A 17632-nucleotide genomic window follows, 5' to 3' on the forward strand; every position below is an offset into this window, starting at 1 on the left:
AACAAGAGGAGATCCTTTCCTTGGTTTTTCAACCCTCACCTACTTTCAGGATTTACACAGAAAAAAAAAGGCTTTCCAGCGTTACATGTTTTTAATTTTCCTCTGGAAAAAGGAGTGTGATGATGCTGCAGATGGAGCTGAGGCTGAGCTGTGGTAATGGCTGTGCGGGCTGGGGAAGGATAATTACTGCACTGCTGCTGTGAAATCGGGAATGAGGACGTTCACTTCTCCCTGGCAAGAGGAGAATTTATCATGCAGTCTTTGTGCCAAAGGAACAAAAAATTACAGTGAAAAATTGCGATAGCTAAATGGGGATAAGAGAGCCTTGGAGCCTTCAGTTTTGTTTTTTTTGTTTTTTTTTTTTTTAAATTCTTTCAAAGTTGTAGAATTCTGCTTTGTGGTGGTAAAAGGGGAAGGGGAGGTTCATACCTGAAAGCACAGTGAAGACAGCAGCAAAGGCATTTAGCTTGAGCCCATCTATGACACTGCTTGAATGAAAGAGCTCGAGGCACATGAGGCTGAACCCGACGACCAACAGCATGATGTACAACACCTCGGACACCACTGAGAGCCACAGCACACCTGGGGGCAGAGAGCAGCAGCCAGTCATTACCTGGGGAACACTTTCAAGAGGTTAAAGTTGGCAAAAATTAATTAGGAAATCAGGAATATCTAGGAGTAGCTGCGTATTAGGAAATTTTTTTTTAAAGTTGGTTGGTTTTTAAGGTGGCCAAATGTAATATTTTTTTTTCACGTTTATCACATCTACTGTATATTGGGAAAAATTTCTTTACTGAAAAGGTTATTAAGCACAGTCTGCCCATGAAAGTGGTGGAGTCACCACCCCTGGAAGTGTTCAGAAAACAGGTAAAGGTGGCACTTCCCAATGTGGTTTGTAAATTTGGTAGAAGGTCGGTCTTGATGATCTTGGTGGTCTTTTCCAGACTTAATGATTCTGTGATTCACAGAGTTTAAACTCAGCAAACCACGGCCCCAGCTCTGAAAACCAGAAAAAGCGGTGAATGAAGATGTGAAGAGTGGCAGGGTGGTAAAGACACTGCAGAAAGAGCAAAGCGTTTTTCCTTCTTGTTCAGCTTGGCTACAGAACCTCTGTGGGTACGTGTGAGAACCTCTTGGCTCCTCTGAGCCAAGGCGCAGCTCACAGAATTAATTTCCCCACCCGTGCCACAGTTTAGATGAGCACAATCCAGCACACAGGGAGGGGATGGCGCAGGATATCTGACTGTCTGTGTGCTGGTGGGAGATGGACAGGCTTGGATGCCTCTTTTCCACAAAGAAAATGCATTCAGTCCATGTTCTAAAGTTCTTGCCACAGCCTAGTGTTGGGGGCTGTTATTGGAAGCTGGAGCCCTGCAGGATGGCTGCTCCCACCGGGTATCCACCTCGCAGGGTTTGTGCCGCTGGGGCTGGCACACACACTGCCACGGCTACAGCAGGGTGGGCACACGTGTTGGTAACGCGCTCAGCTGAGCAGCTGCAGATGCAAAACTCGGCCTGGCTCGAGTTTCCTGAGCCCCTGGGTGCAGCCCTGAGAGTCAGGGCTGTGTTTGGGCTCTGCAGGGTGCGAGGGCTCTTGGGAGCACGGGGTAGTGCCCGGCAGGGACTGAAGCACCACCAGGAGATTCACCTTGGGGAACTCCAGCACAAAACCTCCAGCAGGATCTGCTGAGTCTCTGAAAGTCACCAAGCCATGGGGTAAATTGGAGAGGATGGGAACAGATGATAAGACTGAGTCCCTGCCCAATTTCCAGTTGCTGTTTCAGCATGAGAATCTGCTCGAATTCTCCAGTACATTTGCTAACCTGATTGCTAGAGAATTCACCTGGAAACAATGAGCAGTGATGGAAAATTTCAGCCTAAGCAATTGAAACGTGGAAAGTTAAGCATCTGAAGACAATGGCTTATATTAGAAAATGTTAGCTGTAACCATAGAGACTGCTACAGGCTTCACTTATATTAATACCTTCCCTCCTCTCTGCGAGAGCACATGTGTGATAAAGCCTACAGTCCAGCTTATCAAACCAGATATTCAGTCTCACTTTTATCAAATATTTGAGTGTCCTCTCGGTGACCAGGCTGATCCCAGCTCATATTTCGTCTATGAACTCATCTTTATAATTACATCTAATTAATATGTGCTATTCGTTGTTGCCACTGTAGCTGACCTTTTGAGTTCTTAAACCACACTACAGATAGCAATAAATAAAGCTTTTAATTGCTCACAGAGGCCGTGTGTGCAATATTGCATCTATCAACAGCAAACAGCTGCTTATCTCACTCCTCTTAGTCAATTTGGTATCAGGCAACTGGCACACTCTCCCAAAAAGGAATGCAAGTGAGAGAGCAAGGGTGTTGTTCTGAGATACAGCAGCGTCTGGAAGGGATTTTGCCCCATTTTCTCAAACCAGCAGTGTCTATGATGAGAGAATGATGGAATGATTTGAGTTTGGAAGAATTAGATGATGGAAACCTAACGCACAAACTGAGGCAGCAGAGGGCCCTAACTAATGAGCCGCAGTTCTTTCAGCCCACAGTTGAAATATTAATGTACAACACACCTGCCCAGGCGTTTATTGCCCTGAGTCAGCCCTTGTGGACCTCCACTGGTGCTCTGTGCACACCAGGGCAGAGCTGTAACAGTGTCTGCAGCTCACCACCGTGCTGTGGCTCCATCTGTGCTTCCCTGGGGGAACAGCTGGGCTCAGGGAGCTGCAGTCCATGGGGTAACACCAGGCTGGCGGTGCTCAGGTCTAGGGAAAATTCTCTTGGATGTTTTTATCAATGACCTGGACACACTTAAGGAAGTTTGCTTCTGGTGATCCTAAATCAGGAGGAGCCCCTGAGTCCCTTGAGAATGGAGGGATCTTAGAAGGAGATCTTGGTAGATTTGAGCATGTCATCAGCCACACGAATTCTGACAAGGACAAATGCTGGCTTCTGCTCCTGGGCCAGGGTAATCCTGGGTGTTCCTACAGAGAGGAGAACGAGAAGCTGGAGTGCAGCCCTGCTGGGGCGGTCTGGGGCCGTGGTTGATGGTTTTGGGGGTTCAGGTGATGTGCTCAGCCCTGTATATGCACACTCTACCTGTTGCCCACCCATGACCCAGTGCCTGAAGCTGGTGCTGCAGGCACCAGAGCAGTGGTTTTGGGAAGAGCAGGCAGCTGGGGAGGTGCACATGTCCCTGTGGGAGCATCTGGGTTTGTGTGTCCATTGCAAGGGCACATGTTCAGAGGGACAGGAGGGCTCTGGGAGCTGAGCCTGGAGGGGCTGGGGGCCCAGCTGGTGTCCTTGATTCTCCTAAGGGAGGAGAAAGGAATGGGAGGGAGGGAGGAACACCTGACGGTGTGGCTGGTGTCACAGGGAGTGCTTTGGCTTCCCTTCCCACAGGGCTGGGAGAAGAGTGCCTTTGTCAGCAGGAAAACCTCGCAAGGAAATGATGAAAAGCTCAATGAGACGTGAGTTTTGCTCTCCTGTAAATCCTTTTTTCTGATGAGACACAAAGGCTGGGTGAGTTTGCTGTGGGAGGCATAGTCAATTACTACTTTTTTTGGGGCCCTGTTCCTATCTGCCACAGAACTCTCTTGTCTTATTCCACAGTGTAATTGAATACCTGCTCTGTGCCTCTTTTTTAGTGCATCTAATGTGGGGAAAAGCAAGTCCCACATGCAGTGTTTGCATAGTTCTATGTCCTGTCCTGCTTCTCTGATTTTGAATTTCATCTGAAATAATAACACCCAGAAAATGCAACCTATGTCTGAATTTTGCATTTTCCTGTGGCTGCCTGAAGCAGAACAGTTGCTTCAGGTTATTAATTCAGGAGACGGAGTTTTTCTGTTCTGTGCTGATGGTGAAGTGATCTCCCACTGCTCCTCTCTCAACACGAGATTCATGAGGCAGTCACTTGGCATCACTTCCACTCACAACCTCTCACAGCCTCCTTCCTGCAAAGTAGAGAGCTTCTTCTCTTGAGGGGACCTCAGTCATTCCAGGTGACAGGGAAGAAGATCTCCAGGGGTTTTTTTCTCTTTTCCAATCTTCTCTGCTGTCATTTTTCTGTCTGCTTACTCCCCTCCAGCCTGTGTCCTCTGCCCCACGGATCTGTCTGGCCTAACTCAGCTTTTATGAAAAATCTTTCCTTCAGAAGAGTCAGAACTGGGTTCACTTAGGGAGTTCTACCTGGATAGCCTATAACTGAGGATCTGTACTCTCATCAATCAACAGATTCCTCTCATCTTTTGGTCCTCATCCTGTTTGTGCATGTTTTTTTTGTTCAACAAACCCACTGCCGCCTGTGCAGAGAAGGAGCTGGGGGGGAGCTCAGCTGGGATGTGCCACTGTGCCAAGGACATTCCAATGTGAGACCTCCCAGGAGAGGAGAGCCTTGGATTTTAAAGCAAAGCTAAACCCAAAGTGGTTTCAGTGGCACTCCTGCACACGTGTTCTCGCGAGGGTGGGTATGTGTGAGGAGCCCACCCAGCCTGCAAGCACCAAGACATGATGTGTTCAGCCAACCTTTCCAGGATTCCCCAGAATAATGCAGAGGATGACAGCTGTCAAGTCCTCCTCGTGCCTGCTGGGCTTTTTTTAGGTGAGAAAAACGTGCTGGGTCTGCATGTTCCCTTCTGTGCTGGCCAGGAGCTGGCAGGGACCTGCCTTGCTGTCCTGTCACATCTCTGTGGCACATCAGCTTCTCCTGTATCTCCCATCCTGGTGTCTGCAGGGAGGTGGGCACTGTGGTCTGGATGACCACTGACACCAGTTCCATCAACACCTCCTGTTCTAACACACCTTTTCCTGTCATTTTGTCCCTGGTGCTTCTCCACCAGCCAGTCTGTCCCTCCTCAGCAGTGCTGCTGACAACGACAGAGCTGCTTCTGTGCACTGTGGGACACTTGGGATCTTTGCTCCCTCCCCACAGATATGCTGTATGTCCCAGGTGGGATTGCTCTGAACCTGAACACCACAGATTGTGAGGCTTTTCCTGGAGGAAAAGGGCTCACCAGCTTCAGGACAACCTCTCAGTGAAGCAAAATCCCTGAAAGTACAGGACCTGGGCTCAGCTTCTCACCCAGAATTTGAGATTAAAAAGCTGGCACTCACCAAAAGATTTCACATAAATGAACCTATGTCATAGGGCTCCTGCATTAGAAGGAATCACATCACATCCATATCATCTGATCTCATGGCAGGAAGAAGATCAGTGCAGTAGCTGGGACATTAAAGAACTTTGTGTCTCTGAACTTTGTTGTTTCTTAATCAATGTGAGAGACTGTCTTCTCTGTGGAGCTCATGGTGGGAAGCACCAGTGCCACCTCCTCAAGGGCTTAGCCCCTGCAGCAGCATTGCCTCAAGGAAATTCATTTTGCAGCACTCTCCAGTGAAGTGAACATCCTCTTCATAGTGACTGAGAGGAGAACTGCTCCCCACAAGATCACCGGGGTTTTAGGCACTCGAGCTCTCCATGAACCATCAGTCCCTTGCCTTTCTGGCTGACAGCAGAGAGCAGCAGCATCTTGAAAGAGGATCCATAGATCTGAGTGCATCTCTGCAAAGGTGTGATCAACTTGAGTGCATCCGCCTGAACCGAGACGTCAGAAAAAGGTATCACAGGCAGTCTGAAAGGATGAAACAAATGGAACATTCTTTCTCACATGAGAGAAAGAATCTTTAGCTCAGCCTGCAATGAGTCTCACAAAGTTCCTCCCAGAACATGGAATCATTTCAGGTGAGCTCAGACTCTGGGGAGGGCGCTGCGAGTGGACACGCTGTCACCTCCCAGCACGGAGCTCCAGTGCTGAGCTTCCTGTGCAACAGGGATCCTGATAAAAGCCATGGGAATTCTGCTCAGAAGAGCTCGAGGCGTCCAGTGAGCTCCTGATGAAGGAACCCAAAGAACAGCATTGTTAATGACTTCCAGGAGGTTTGAGCTGAGTTTGACTGCTTGATACCCAAAGTTCATTCCTTGTTCAAGTCCACTGCCATTTCCTGACTCAAAACAGCAACAGTTCACTCCATGTTTTCCATGAGAGAGCTCTGGTGAAACTGAGGCCTGTCAAGCCTGACACGTTCTTCTGTGCTCCTTCCCCACGAAATGCCAAGATGATTCTTGTGTTACATTATTAAAACCATTCTCAGGCTTGTTAACAATTTGGATTGACAGGCCAGGAACTTGGATGACATCTGAATGGGATTTTGTGCAGGATGATAAAGAAATGTTTTCTGCTGTTTCTGCAATGCCAAAGTTCCATAATTTCAATTACTGTTGAATTTTTGAGATTAATGGGGCCAACAAACCAGTTTTGGAGAGTTTAAATCACATCTATACCTCCTACCACCTACAGTCACATGCAGCCACGGAGTTTGATGCATACTTGTCAAATCAGAGAAGTTGGGTTTTGGTGCCAGCTCACTATGCCAACGGGATCTGACGCCAGATTTTGAGGTCCTATCTCCAGCTGAAATAAAGAAATCCTCTTCTGGATGCTCCTTCAGGCTGGTCAGGCCATGGAAATGACTGTCAAAGACCCAGTGCTGGTGCATGTTCTCAAGGAAACACTGAAGAGGTGGCCAACAGGGGAATTGCTGGGTGAGTTCAAAGCATTTTGAATCCATAAACATGAGCTCTTTGCTCTTAAAGGATTTCTTGAGAGAAAATCATATTGCTATTCCTAAAGGATGTTCCTGAGCCTTAACCATTCCCAGCAAAGGCAGGGAAATGCCTGGAAATGTCTGTCATGCATTTTGGAGAGGGGGCTTGGAAGTTACCCAGCATAAAGAAACCCAAAAATGGATGTATCAGCTGCCATGCTGTGTGACACTGCCTTCCTGAGCAGTGCCCAAGAAGAAATGATCTGGAAGCTCTGTTGATTTCTGAGGGCCCTTTCAGACAGAAAATTAGCTTCCTAATTGGGGCAAGCTCATATTCAGAATGCCTCAGTGGGAATTCATCCTCCTTAGGAGCACCCACTGCCTGAGCCCGTGCTCCCTGTGGATCTGTGGCTGCTGCATCCCAGCCCTTCCCAGGGCAGAGCTGCCCTCGTGGGGGCAGGGGGCTGACCAAAGCAGCCTCACCTGAGCTGTCACACCCTGCCACGCTGTCCCTGAGCAAGTGACCAGGCTGGACAATGCTGCAGGCAGCCAGAGAGCTCTGGGAGAGGTTTGGAGCTCCTCATCACTCGGTGTCACACGTCTGCCCTGACAGCCAGGGTCTGTCTGAGCTACAGTGAGGCACCAGCTCCAGTCACTTCTCTGCCAGTTCAGCCTGAGCTGCCTGAGGATGTCTGATGCAGGCCAGGAGAAGCTTTAGGGGCTTTTCTGCATCACAGTTCATCATATGACAAAAATCCCTTCTATGTGCTCAAAGCAGTGGAGCTGTGCAATGTGTGCTCCTAAATAACCACTGAGATCCTGGTGCCTGACTGAGATGAAATCAAGAGCATGGCACTTGAGGGACAAGCCAGTGCTGCATTGCTGAGCAGCTGAGGAGACATCAGTGTCCAGGCAATGGAGAGTGTGGAACCTTCTCACCTCCCCACTGGCAGCTGCTAACTCAGACACTGCTGCTCCTCTCACCCTGTGGTTCCCAGCCATTGTCCCAAGATCCCTGAACTGCCACAAAACACAGGGAAACCACAAGAGGCTGTGAGAAGTCAACTAGACAGATGTCACCCCGTGTGGGAGGAAAAGAACCATGTCTGAGGGCCAGCCCTGGTTCTGGGTGGTGTGAACTTGCACAGGGGAAGCCCTGCAGGTGTCATCTCTGTGCAAAAGCATTTTGTTCTCCTTGGTCTCCATTCACACTGTGGCAGCCAGGGACATGGGGGAGTTCACAGAATCCACAGAATCACTGGGTTGGAAGAGACCTTCAAGATCATCGAGTCCAACCCAGCCCTAACACCGCAACTAAACCCAGTGCCACATCCAGGCTTCATTTAAACACATCCAGGGATGGTGACTCCACCACCTCCCCGGGCAGACCATTCCAGTACTTTATCACTCTTTCCGTGAAAACCTTTTTCCTAATATCCATCCTATATTTCCCTTGATGCAGGCTGAGACTGTGTCCTGTTGTTCTGCCAGCGCTGCCTGGAGAAAGAGACCAACCCCCAGCTGTCTACAACCACCCTTCAGGGAGCTGTGGAGAGTGATAAGGTCACCTCTGAGTCTCCTTTTCTCCAGGATCAACAACCCCAGCTTGTTACCCTTGTTCATGTTAGCAGCAACAAAAACTTCTGCTCATGTGTCTCTAGTCTGTTTTTGCTGTCCTTGTCTTTCTTGACTCATTGCTTTGCTTTTTCAGACTTAGCGACTTTGTTAGAACTGACACCTGGCCCTCGCTTAAATTCTCTCTTCTTCAAGAGAGAAGAGAGGAAAAAAATGAGGCAAATGGGCCCACACTGAGAAATGTTGTGCACATTGTTTTGGAAGAGCAGTTAAGGCCAGCTTCACGGCAATCTCACTCTCTCTTCCAGTGCCATTCGGATGGGTTTAGTCATCTGCTCCTCTCTGCTACTCCAATACTGGGAACCACAAGCCAGAAGTACTGGAGTGATCAATAAAAAATGGTGAAAAGAATAAACCCTGAGCCTGTTGTTGTGGCTGGCACCGGGACTGAGCGCTGCTGGTCAATGCGTCACGGCAGAGCCGACCATCTGCCCGCTCCTCTGGTGCTGCAGAGGCACACCACAGAGCCAGCAGAGACAAGGCAAGCTCCGTGACCCCAAATGTCACCTCAGGTACCCAAAGCTGCCTCTTCTAGTCAAACAAATCAGGCAGCAAGGGTAGGTAAAGGGCTGGCACCCAGACAAGAGACTGCGCTCTGCGGAACATGGGAAACCAGAGGAGAAGTACCTGACACCACTGAGGGGAGAGAGGAAAAGCCGTGTTTTGATTTTGTTTCGCTTCAGCTCCTCATTAGTTTCTTTATTTTGGAAGGTGAGGTGGAGCTGTGACTCATAAAACGATTCTCTTCTATGTGATGATGTGTTTTCTCTGACTTTTGATGGCTCTGGCATCGAGCAGATTGAATCCAGTGCATGATACTGAGCAGACTGTGGGATATCTTTGTATCCATATTCTCTTTTTCCTGGTGCAGTAGTAATATAATGAGTAGAGCAAGAGGGTGGAAAAGATGATGAAAAATACTCTAAAGGAGGACTATCCCATGTACCTTATTGTGCTCGATGTTTCCCTTTGAAGACCATCAGTGCAGGGCCTGTGATGTACTTCCACCCTCAGCACTGGGCTGGGAAATGAATGATGTTCAGATCAGTGCTCCCCACATCTTTGGCAGCCCCAGTGTGAAAAACAGGACTGTTTCCTCCTTCAGTAATTAGGAATTTAGCTTCAATTCTGCTGGTAAGAATGGTTTCAGCTTTGTATGTCTAATTGCCCTTTAAAACTAACTTCAGTGATTCATAACAGATGTGTAAGAAAACACAGATAAAATAAAAGTAACACATTTTTTTTCCTGCATGCCTAATCAGAGCTCTCCTATGACAAGTGCACAGGTATTTGTCTGTGTGGGTATGGATTTACCCTATTGCATATATATGAAGAATACTGCAATAGGAAGTATTCAAGAAGAATATACAGCCTGCTTTGGAAAGTGTACAGTTCTTTTGGGAGACCCAGTTACATTTCTTTTTACTGATGCAGGTCTCTAAGTGCTCCTCTTAGAAAATTGATCCTCTGTTTTTCTTCTTGGGAACATCTACCCAGTACATAAGAACAGAGGTTTGTTTTTTAACTTGGCTGTTACAAGTCTTGTTTGTCTCCTCTCCAGCCTGAAATCTGCTTTGCGCTGTCCTTCTCATACAAACAAGTATTTCTCTATTTTTGACCATAAATGTCACTCTTCTCTCTATGTCTTTAAATTTTATTGTAAGTGCTTTGAGCTGGGGCTGGCAGGGGAAGGGTGAGAGGTGCTCACAGGGAGCTGCAGGTGGGTACATCGTGAGTGCTTCTGGTGGCATGGTGACTTTTTTGTTTTGTTCTTTGTTTCCTACAATGATCCTAATATTTCTTTTTCATCTTAATCTCTGCAGAGCAGTGAATTAATGTTTTCATAGAAGTGTCTGTCATCGCTCCAAGAACTCTATCCTGAGGGGAAAAGCTAATTCAGAACCCATCACTATATATGTAAAGGTAGGATGACTCCTCATGCTCCCCACCTTGCGTTTATCAGCACTGATCATTATCTGCCATTTGCTCACACTCTGACTGAGAAGGGTTTGTGCATGCTTCGGAGGCCTGCAGTGAATCCAGTGGTTTTCAGGCTTTCAAGCTTCAGTTGTCCTTTTAGCTGAACATTTTAATGTATTTTAATCTGCATTTGCTTTTCTCGGGTTTCTTCCTTCACAACTTCTGAAAACAGTTTTATTGCTTCTGAAGGATGCTGAATCTGCTAATCAGCCATACCAGGGACCTCTTACTAACATTCTGAATCAAGTGCAGGGCTAAGTCAAGACTAACAAGTTTCCCACTGATTTCTCCCTGCTCATATCCACATTTTGTCTCTACATCCTGCATAGCATCTCGTGCTCTGCGCATGGTGCTTTAGACTCAGCTCCTGCTGCTTTGTTTTTTGTCCTTACACCTTCTCTGCTATGAAGTTTAACCCTGCTGTCTCTGAAGCTGTCCCAAGGGGTGATCACTAACATAATTCTGCATTCTTTATCTGAACATGGAATCCATCCACAGAGATTGTGTTGCTCATTAATGACATTACCTTGTTATTCCGATTCAGCTTTAGTACATGACATCTGCTTTGTCTTTCAGTGTAATCAGCACCAAGATGTTATTGTCCCTCTAATTATCTTTCTCTCATCACACTTCTGGTACACCTATTATGTCAGGATCCATTAAAATCAGGCATCTAGTTTTTCTCTTCTCATTAATTGCTGTTGGAATGCCGGTTTAGGAGCATGTACAGGACTGGCTTAGCTTCCTCTTTTTTTCCGTGCTGTGTTTAGGTGAGGCTTGATTTGTTTACTTGCTGTTTGCCATGTGCTACTTCAGCTCTGCCAGACACTTTTCAGGCAATACAGAATTGTTATTGCTTCATCTCTCCAGGATGCAGCATCACAGGCTGCATAGAGGATGTGCAGGAGGCATCTCCTACCTCTGCCAGGACAATTTCTCATTTAAAACAAAACCCTCTAAGATTTCGGACTGCTCAATGTTCACTAGCCATGAGCATTTTCCTTCTGCTGGGTTTTGCCTTGCCCCTGGGGTCTCTGAAAAGCCTTGTTTATTTTATGTGTGTGAGTTTATCAATAGGTCAGGAGCAGTGCAATGCAGGCAGCTGCTGATGGCCCGTTGCCTTGCCATTCCCTGTGGGAATTGTTCCACAAAATCAGGTACTACAGAGCACTGGAGTAACCTGGGCCAGGCTGGAGCTTGCCCTGGGAATCCTGCCCTGTGTTTGTGCGGCCATCTCTAAGTTTTGAGCCAGCACTGACATTTGAGCCTGTTCCTGCAGCAGCTTCCCCTCAGGGCTCCTCAGGCCAGAGCCCCTCATTTCCATGCTGTGGGCACTGCAGGTCACAGCCTCCATGAGCACCATCCCAGAAACTCTTGGGGGCACCACATTTCCTGCAAAGCCCTGCTCTCCTCCAGCGCAATGCTTCCAGCACAAGTGCTGCTTCCAGCTGATTTCTCTTGCCCAAGGAGCTGGGCTGGGCTCTCCCTGGGGCTGACAGCTCGCAGTGATGCTTTCAGAGAAGGGTGCAGGAGCTGGAATCCCCACACAGCCCCAGGCAGGGGAGGAACAGCTGTGGATGTGTCCAGCTGTGGTGTAATGGAGTCACCGAAGCCATTTGTCTCATCATTTGATCCTTTGATGGGACCATTGTGGTGCCATGGAAATGTCTGTCATGCATTTTGGAGAGTGGCTTGGAAGTTACCAGAAGTTCCTTGGAAGTTTTCAGACGTGATTTTTGGTCTTGGCTTCTTCCTTTTGAACGTATCCTCTGTTGCCTCTTGGGATTGCTCTTGGGCACGGATTTGAGGCCAGGGATGACAGAAGGTGCCATGGGAGGAGTGTGCCAGCCTCAGTGTTCTGGTGGGGCACCACAACAGGGACAGAAATGTCCCTTGCTGAATAGATCACCCTTTTCTTCCCCAGGCAGCAAAATATTCAGCAGGAACAAAACTTTTATGAAGTTCTGTGGAGAATATCCCAGAAGCAATTGAGAACTGAAATATCAAGTCCAGCCTACTTTGACAGCTCCCTTCCAGCTCCTTTTGGAAATATTTGCTGTCTTACTGCTCACGTCTGTAGTGAAAATTAGAGCACTTTGTGGGCTCCAACATCTGCTCTGTGAGAGCCCATTAAAAATCCTGGCCACTGTAACCAGCTATTGCCCTATCATTTTTTATCAATAGCAAATGTAAACTCTCATAGGAAAATGATTTTTTTTTCTGGTTAATATCTACCATCATGAAGCTGATTTTGCTAAGCAGCTTTGGCACTAAGAACCAGCAACAGCTAATAAATTCAATGTTAGGCTTATGAGGTTCTGACAGATTGCTGGCAGCTGCCTCAAATGCAGGAAAAAGCTCTCCTAGTGTGGGTTGGAAATGCTTATTTATACCATACTGTGGGTCTGTTTGCCCCAAATTTTGCTGGCTCCTTTTAGTAGATGTCATTTGTGAGATATACGAAAAGAGTACAATAACTGATCGGAGATACAGTTTCCAGCTACACTGGAGATCAGCACTGGTCCATAAAGATAGGGAGGTCAGCCTTAAATTATTAGATTTTTACTGTAAGAATTTTCATTTATGAATGCAAGGTTTGTGGTAAGGATGTGACCAGACCTCAACATGAATAGTTTTATTTACTGTGAGTTTTTGTGATAGATTTTTTCCTAGATCAAAAGGCTTTAAATAATCTGCAGGAGTTTAACACCACCTTGCTGTTAGTTGGTGGCGGACTCAAGCAAAGATGGGCTGTGCAATTACACCAAGTTTATTCTTAACATGTCTTAAAAATGAAAGGTGATGTGCTCAGAAGCAGGCACAGGCTTCAAGAGCCTGTATTTAGCTTAGAAATTGGTCAGACACAGATCCTCTTTGGATCAGGTAAAACCAACTGAAAGGAAAACTTTGGGAAACCTGAGTGCTCAGCTGCAGTAATGGAGGTGTATTGCAGAGACATTTCAGGTAAATAAAAAATTTTTGGTAGTAAGTGATGCTAAGAATACATACAGAAAGGAAGTTGTAGTCTCATTGTGAAGGTAAGTTTAGTCCCAGATTTCCCAGTTACACGATTGCCTATGAAAACCACAATGTTTGAACTGAACTCAAATTTGCTATTCCCTGTATTTTGTCCTTTCTCATTGACTTGGACTGATTGGAGCTGAGCAATTGAAAAGCCTCTGACTTTATTAAAGTCAATGTTAAGAGAGGGGATGAAGAAGTTAAAGGAATGGTAAATTCCTTCTAACTGGAAAAGAGCAGATTAGGTCAAGACATTAAAGAATTCTTCAGGGAAAGTAAATCAGGCATCAATTTTCTCTTCGCATGTGGTAAAAGTAGCTCTGGAGAGTACAAAACAGATGGTGACAATTCCAGATTAACCACATTGCCGCGTCCAACTTGAGGCACAGTTGTGGAATTTATCCTGGTTTTGTTTATGAGTCTGATGGTCAGCACTTTCCATCTCTGACAAAGCATTCCCCTCTCTCTCTGTCAATATCCCTTACAACTCCATGGAAAGTCTTCTGAAATAGATAGAATTTTCTTTATAACACTACACAGAAAGAGCCTTCCTTCCTCAAAAAAGAAAAATAGAATAGTTTAGAAATATGCACTGACATCATGCAGCAACTCTAAAATTCTCCTGGAAAAAAAAAAATGCTGACAGCATTTCACACAACCAAAAGAAATCCTAAAAGCAAAGCACTAAACACTGTTTTGGAAAGTGTGTGGGTGATGCCACCAAGCATTATGCACCATGATGAAGTTCCACAGAGAGGGGCTAAAGCAGAAAACCACACCACTGCCTTTGGAGCAGCACCTTGTGCTCGCTCTGCTCTGTCTGCTGGAGGGGCCACAGCCCTGGGGATGGGAAAGGCAGGGAGCTTCCCTTCCCCAGCTGCCTCTCCAGCTCCTCTCACACCCCTAGCGCTGTCCATGCTATCTCCTCTCCTGAGTGTCTCCTTCAGACACAGCCCTACTCCCATCCTTGTACAGAACTTCCCAGAACTCTGATATCCTCGCTGCCCTTCTGGGAGCCGCACGAAATAGCACAAAATACCCCACAGTATTGCAGAAAATGCAGCTTTCAGCTGTGTGCAGGCTGCTCTCTGCCCTGCCCCTGATGATGCCTTAGGATTTTTGCTTTTACATTTTCCATGTATTTGTAATGCTGCAGTTCTTTAGTGTGTAACTCTAAACTCCACACGCAGTGTTCTCTGCTGCTTTCCCATTTTGGTCACACACAACAATTCCTCTCCAGGCCTGGCAATCAAGGACACCTCACTGCCTCAGGCCCTGAGGGATGGAAACAAAAGTGAGCTGGGGGAGGCAAACCTGGGGTGAATGACTTCATTACCTGAAGCTGTAATTGGAATATTAACCCCCAACGTGCAAATGAACCAAATATCCAAGTGTGAAAACCCGTGACCATCATCCATTTTGGGTGCAGCCCCTGGGGGGCTTCATCTGCCCAAAATGTACCTGAAGGCCCTTCAACAAACAGAACTGCTTTTGATTCCCTTAACCCTGTGTGGCCTCTGTTTTTAGGCAGCCCGACAAGGCATCACTGAGTCCTTTTGTAATGTTTTCTAGCACAGAGTTTGTTTTGTGCTGAGTGTTGAGCTGGTGGTTTCGTAAGAGCCTTTGTGCCCCAAGGTCCTATTTGTGTGTGTGAGATTTAACTGGGAGCCCATTAGTGACACTAATCCCAGGCTTGTTCTTCCCTTATGTGCATAATTTGTTTGGGTTTGCTTACAATGAATTTCACAGAGGCTCTGTGGCTGTTTCTCTCCCTGCAATATCCCCCTGCTTTATTAGCGGTATAATTGCCTTTCTTTCCGTTTTCCAGTGGATCAGCAATTCAGGCAAATTAAGGAAAATTGTTCCTTACGCCTCTTACTGCTGCTCCACCAAGCCTGAGGAAGGCACCCCGTGCCCAAAAGGTTTTGGGATTTTCTCAAGTGATCTAATAAAATATATGGGGCTTCTAGTCAGCTGGGACCAGGATGGGCTCAGTTCACTTTAATTGAACTCTACACTTTTTTTTTTTTTTTCCCCTTAGAGATTTTCAGATGTGGGGTAAATTGCTTCTGAAAACAAAAGAAATCTCAACAATTAATCAGTTAAGCTCCAATACCAGAGTGAGGAAAATGGTTGCAACCTGCTTCTGTGCACTTGAATATGTAACTTTTCACAAGGCTAAGCCAACCAAAGAAGCATCTGGAATGATTCCTTCTCCCAAAGAGATATTTGGTATTGTGACTGTATTTTTCTGACCATAAATGCCTTCATAGCCTGAGGAGACCACACAGCATTTCCTTCCTCACCAGAGAAAGAAGGGGAATGCCTGTCTTACAGTATAAATCTTTATTTCTCTTGAAAAAAGCCATCTGAGTTAAGATCAAACAACTGACAGACCTGCATAAAGCGAGCAAACAGCTGTCACAAACCCCTGGTGCTTGTTCCAGCTGGCTGTGTGTAACACAGGGGTGACACGCGCGTCCCTGTGCGCTGACGGAGTCGCGCTTCCCCTGGCACTCAGGTACCACAAGATACAACACTGATGCAATCTGTAAAAGGGGAAGAAGCCGTGGCTCCGTGCTCTTACCTTTTTCAGAAGCCGGGGCAAGGTCAATAAAACTTCGGCATTTTTCACCTTTAAAAGAAAAGGATTATTTTAGGAGACAGAAGTTGGTCGGTGTCGCTCTGCCTCCTCTCTTTCTGCCTGGGGTTCCTGCCCTCACTCCCACCCCAGCCCCTGCAGGACCTCGGGGTTGTCTCATGCTGGGGCAGACGTTCCCCTGTGCCTCCACCCTGCCCAAACCCGCTGTGCCCAAGGGCCGGTCTTCCCTTGGGATTGCCGCCCCTTGATCAGGAGTGTGGCTTACAGGGACGGAAGGGAATCCTTCTCTGCCGGCTGAGCCCTGCTGGGGCCGTGCTGCTCCTTCCCAAGGGCAGGAACAGGGCTGGTCCCCATCCTGGGTGACACAAACCCCTCAGCAGGTGGCACTGGGAGGGCAAGGGGCTCTTTCACCCGCACTGTCACCCTCCTTCTTCTCACCACCGGACAATGCCTGTGCCCCACCCAGTGTGACCAAACCTCCGGGTGCTGGGGCGCTGCCGGGGGCACGGAGCTCTCCAAAGACAGAGGTGACACACATCACTAAGACAAAACCTCAAAGAAGCTAAGCAAATGTATAAATGTTTAAAAAAATAAGTTTAAGCAAACACCTTGTTCCGAGCATCACAGCCTGTGCCGCTCCCCGTGCTCCACTGTAAATTAAACTCTCTCTGTTTAGCACCTAACCTTTGGCCTTGCAGGAGTTCTTGAGAAGTTTCTGATCAGGAAATGTATCTTAGGGTAGATGCTTTGACCATTCTTTTTACTTCTTCAGGTAACCAAAGATGATAAAATAATTCCTCTGCCCTGAGTGCATCCCTCACTCAAAAATGTGCTCCTTTTGATATGATGTGCTCCAAGGTGTGCTGGCACAGCTGCCAGAGGTCATGCAAGAGTCCATTTTGCCCTTTAAGACTTTAATTGATGCAAAGGCAGTTAAAGGACGGGGCTGGTTTTTAAAAATTAGCTTTGTTCACTTTTAATTACAAAGTTCAAAAGATTAATTTAGGAAAGGTGAGCCATTAAAAAAGAATATAACAGTGAAATGCCACAGTGATGGTGAAGCCAGTGTATTTTTTTCTTATTTGTAATTCAGTATACAGAAAAACCAATATAAAGTGTTCATCTTCCTGGTGCCTTTGCTGGCAAGATCGAGATAAACATAATCAGTCAAATGATAGCTGTGCTGACATAAGAATCTATTATTATAGCGCTAATATTACTACTTTTTATTTACTTTTTGCAGTTTTAAATCTATGGTAAATACACTGAAATGTTATGTGTACATAGTCCATAGCCTGTGCATAAATAGCTAAAAAAGAAAAGGTTCATTTGACATTGAAATGCACATTTTGATATGTCCAGGGGAAGGATTTCTACTCTGTGAATGCTGAGGACAGCCAAGAAAAGGAAGTGACACTTGGCTTATCAAAGCAGCATCTCTGTTTCCAAAGGCGTGGGCAGGGCAGGCTGTGTCTGAACCAGTAAGATTTGGGGCAGACAGATGGAAAAGTAACTGATGGGTCACAGAAATTACCCACAGAAATCACAGCCCTGCACATCTCCTGTGCCGAGCAGGGCCGTGACTTTTCCCACTCAAATTCTGAAATGCTTCAAGGATGGTGATACCCATCCCTCAGTGACTCAAAGATGGAGTTTCTTCCCACTCTGGTCCACTTCTGGAGAAGTGTTTCCTTACACCCAATCTGAACTTCTGTAGCTGCTCTGGCATCATGGTACTCATCCTTTCTCTGTCTGTAGGGACAGGAACAAGCCCAGCTGCCCCAG

General features: G+C 46.8%; 1 protein-coding gene across 3 annotated transcripts in view; it reads right to left on the reverse strand.

Annotated features, from left to right (window-relative positions):
* The window catches only part of GSG1L (GSG1 like), a 56263-nt gene that overhangs the window by 22738 nt on the left and 15893 nt on the right, over window positions 1-17632 (reverse strand). For all 3 annotated transcript variants that reach the window (XR_005703247.1, XR_009208347.1, XM_040079570.2), the window contains exons 2-3: window positions 15833-15880; window positions 430-582 (exon numbers count right to left, since the gene is read on the reverse strand). Coding sequence is in view for 1 of the 3 variants with exons in the window: in XM_040079570.2 (XP_039935504.1) it covers window positions 430-582; window positions 15833-15880 (201 nt within the window). In the remaining 2 variants the exon portion in view is untranslated. The remainder of the gene's footprint in view (window positions 1-429; window positions 583-15832; window positions 15881-17632) is intronic.

Source organism: Hirundo rustica, chromosome 15 (genome assembly GCF_015227805.2).
Source record: "Hirundo rustica isolate bHirRus1 chromosome 15, bHirRus1.pri.v3, whole genome shotgun sequence".
Taxonomy (NCBI): Eukaryota; Metazoa; Chordata; class Aves; order Passeriformes; family Hirundinidae; genus Hirundo; species Hirundo rustica.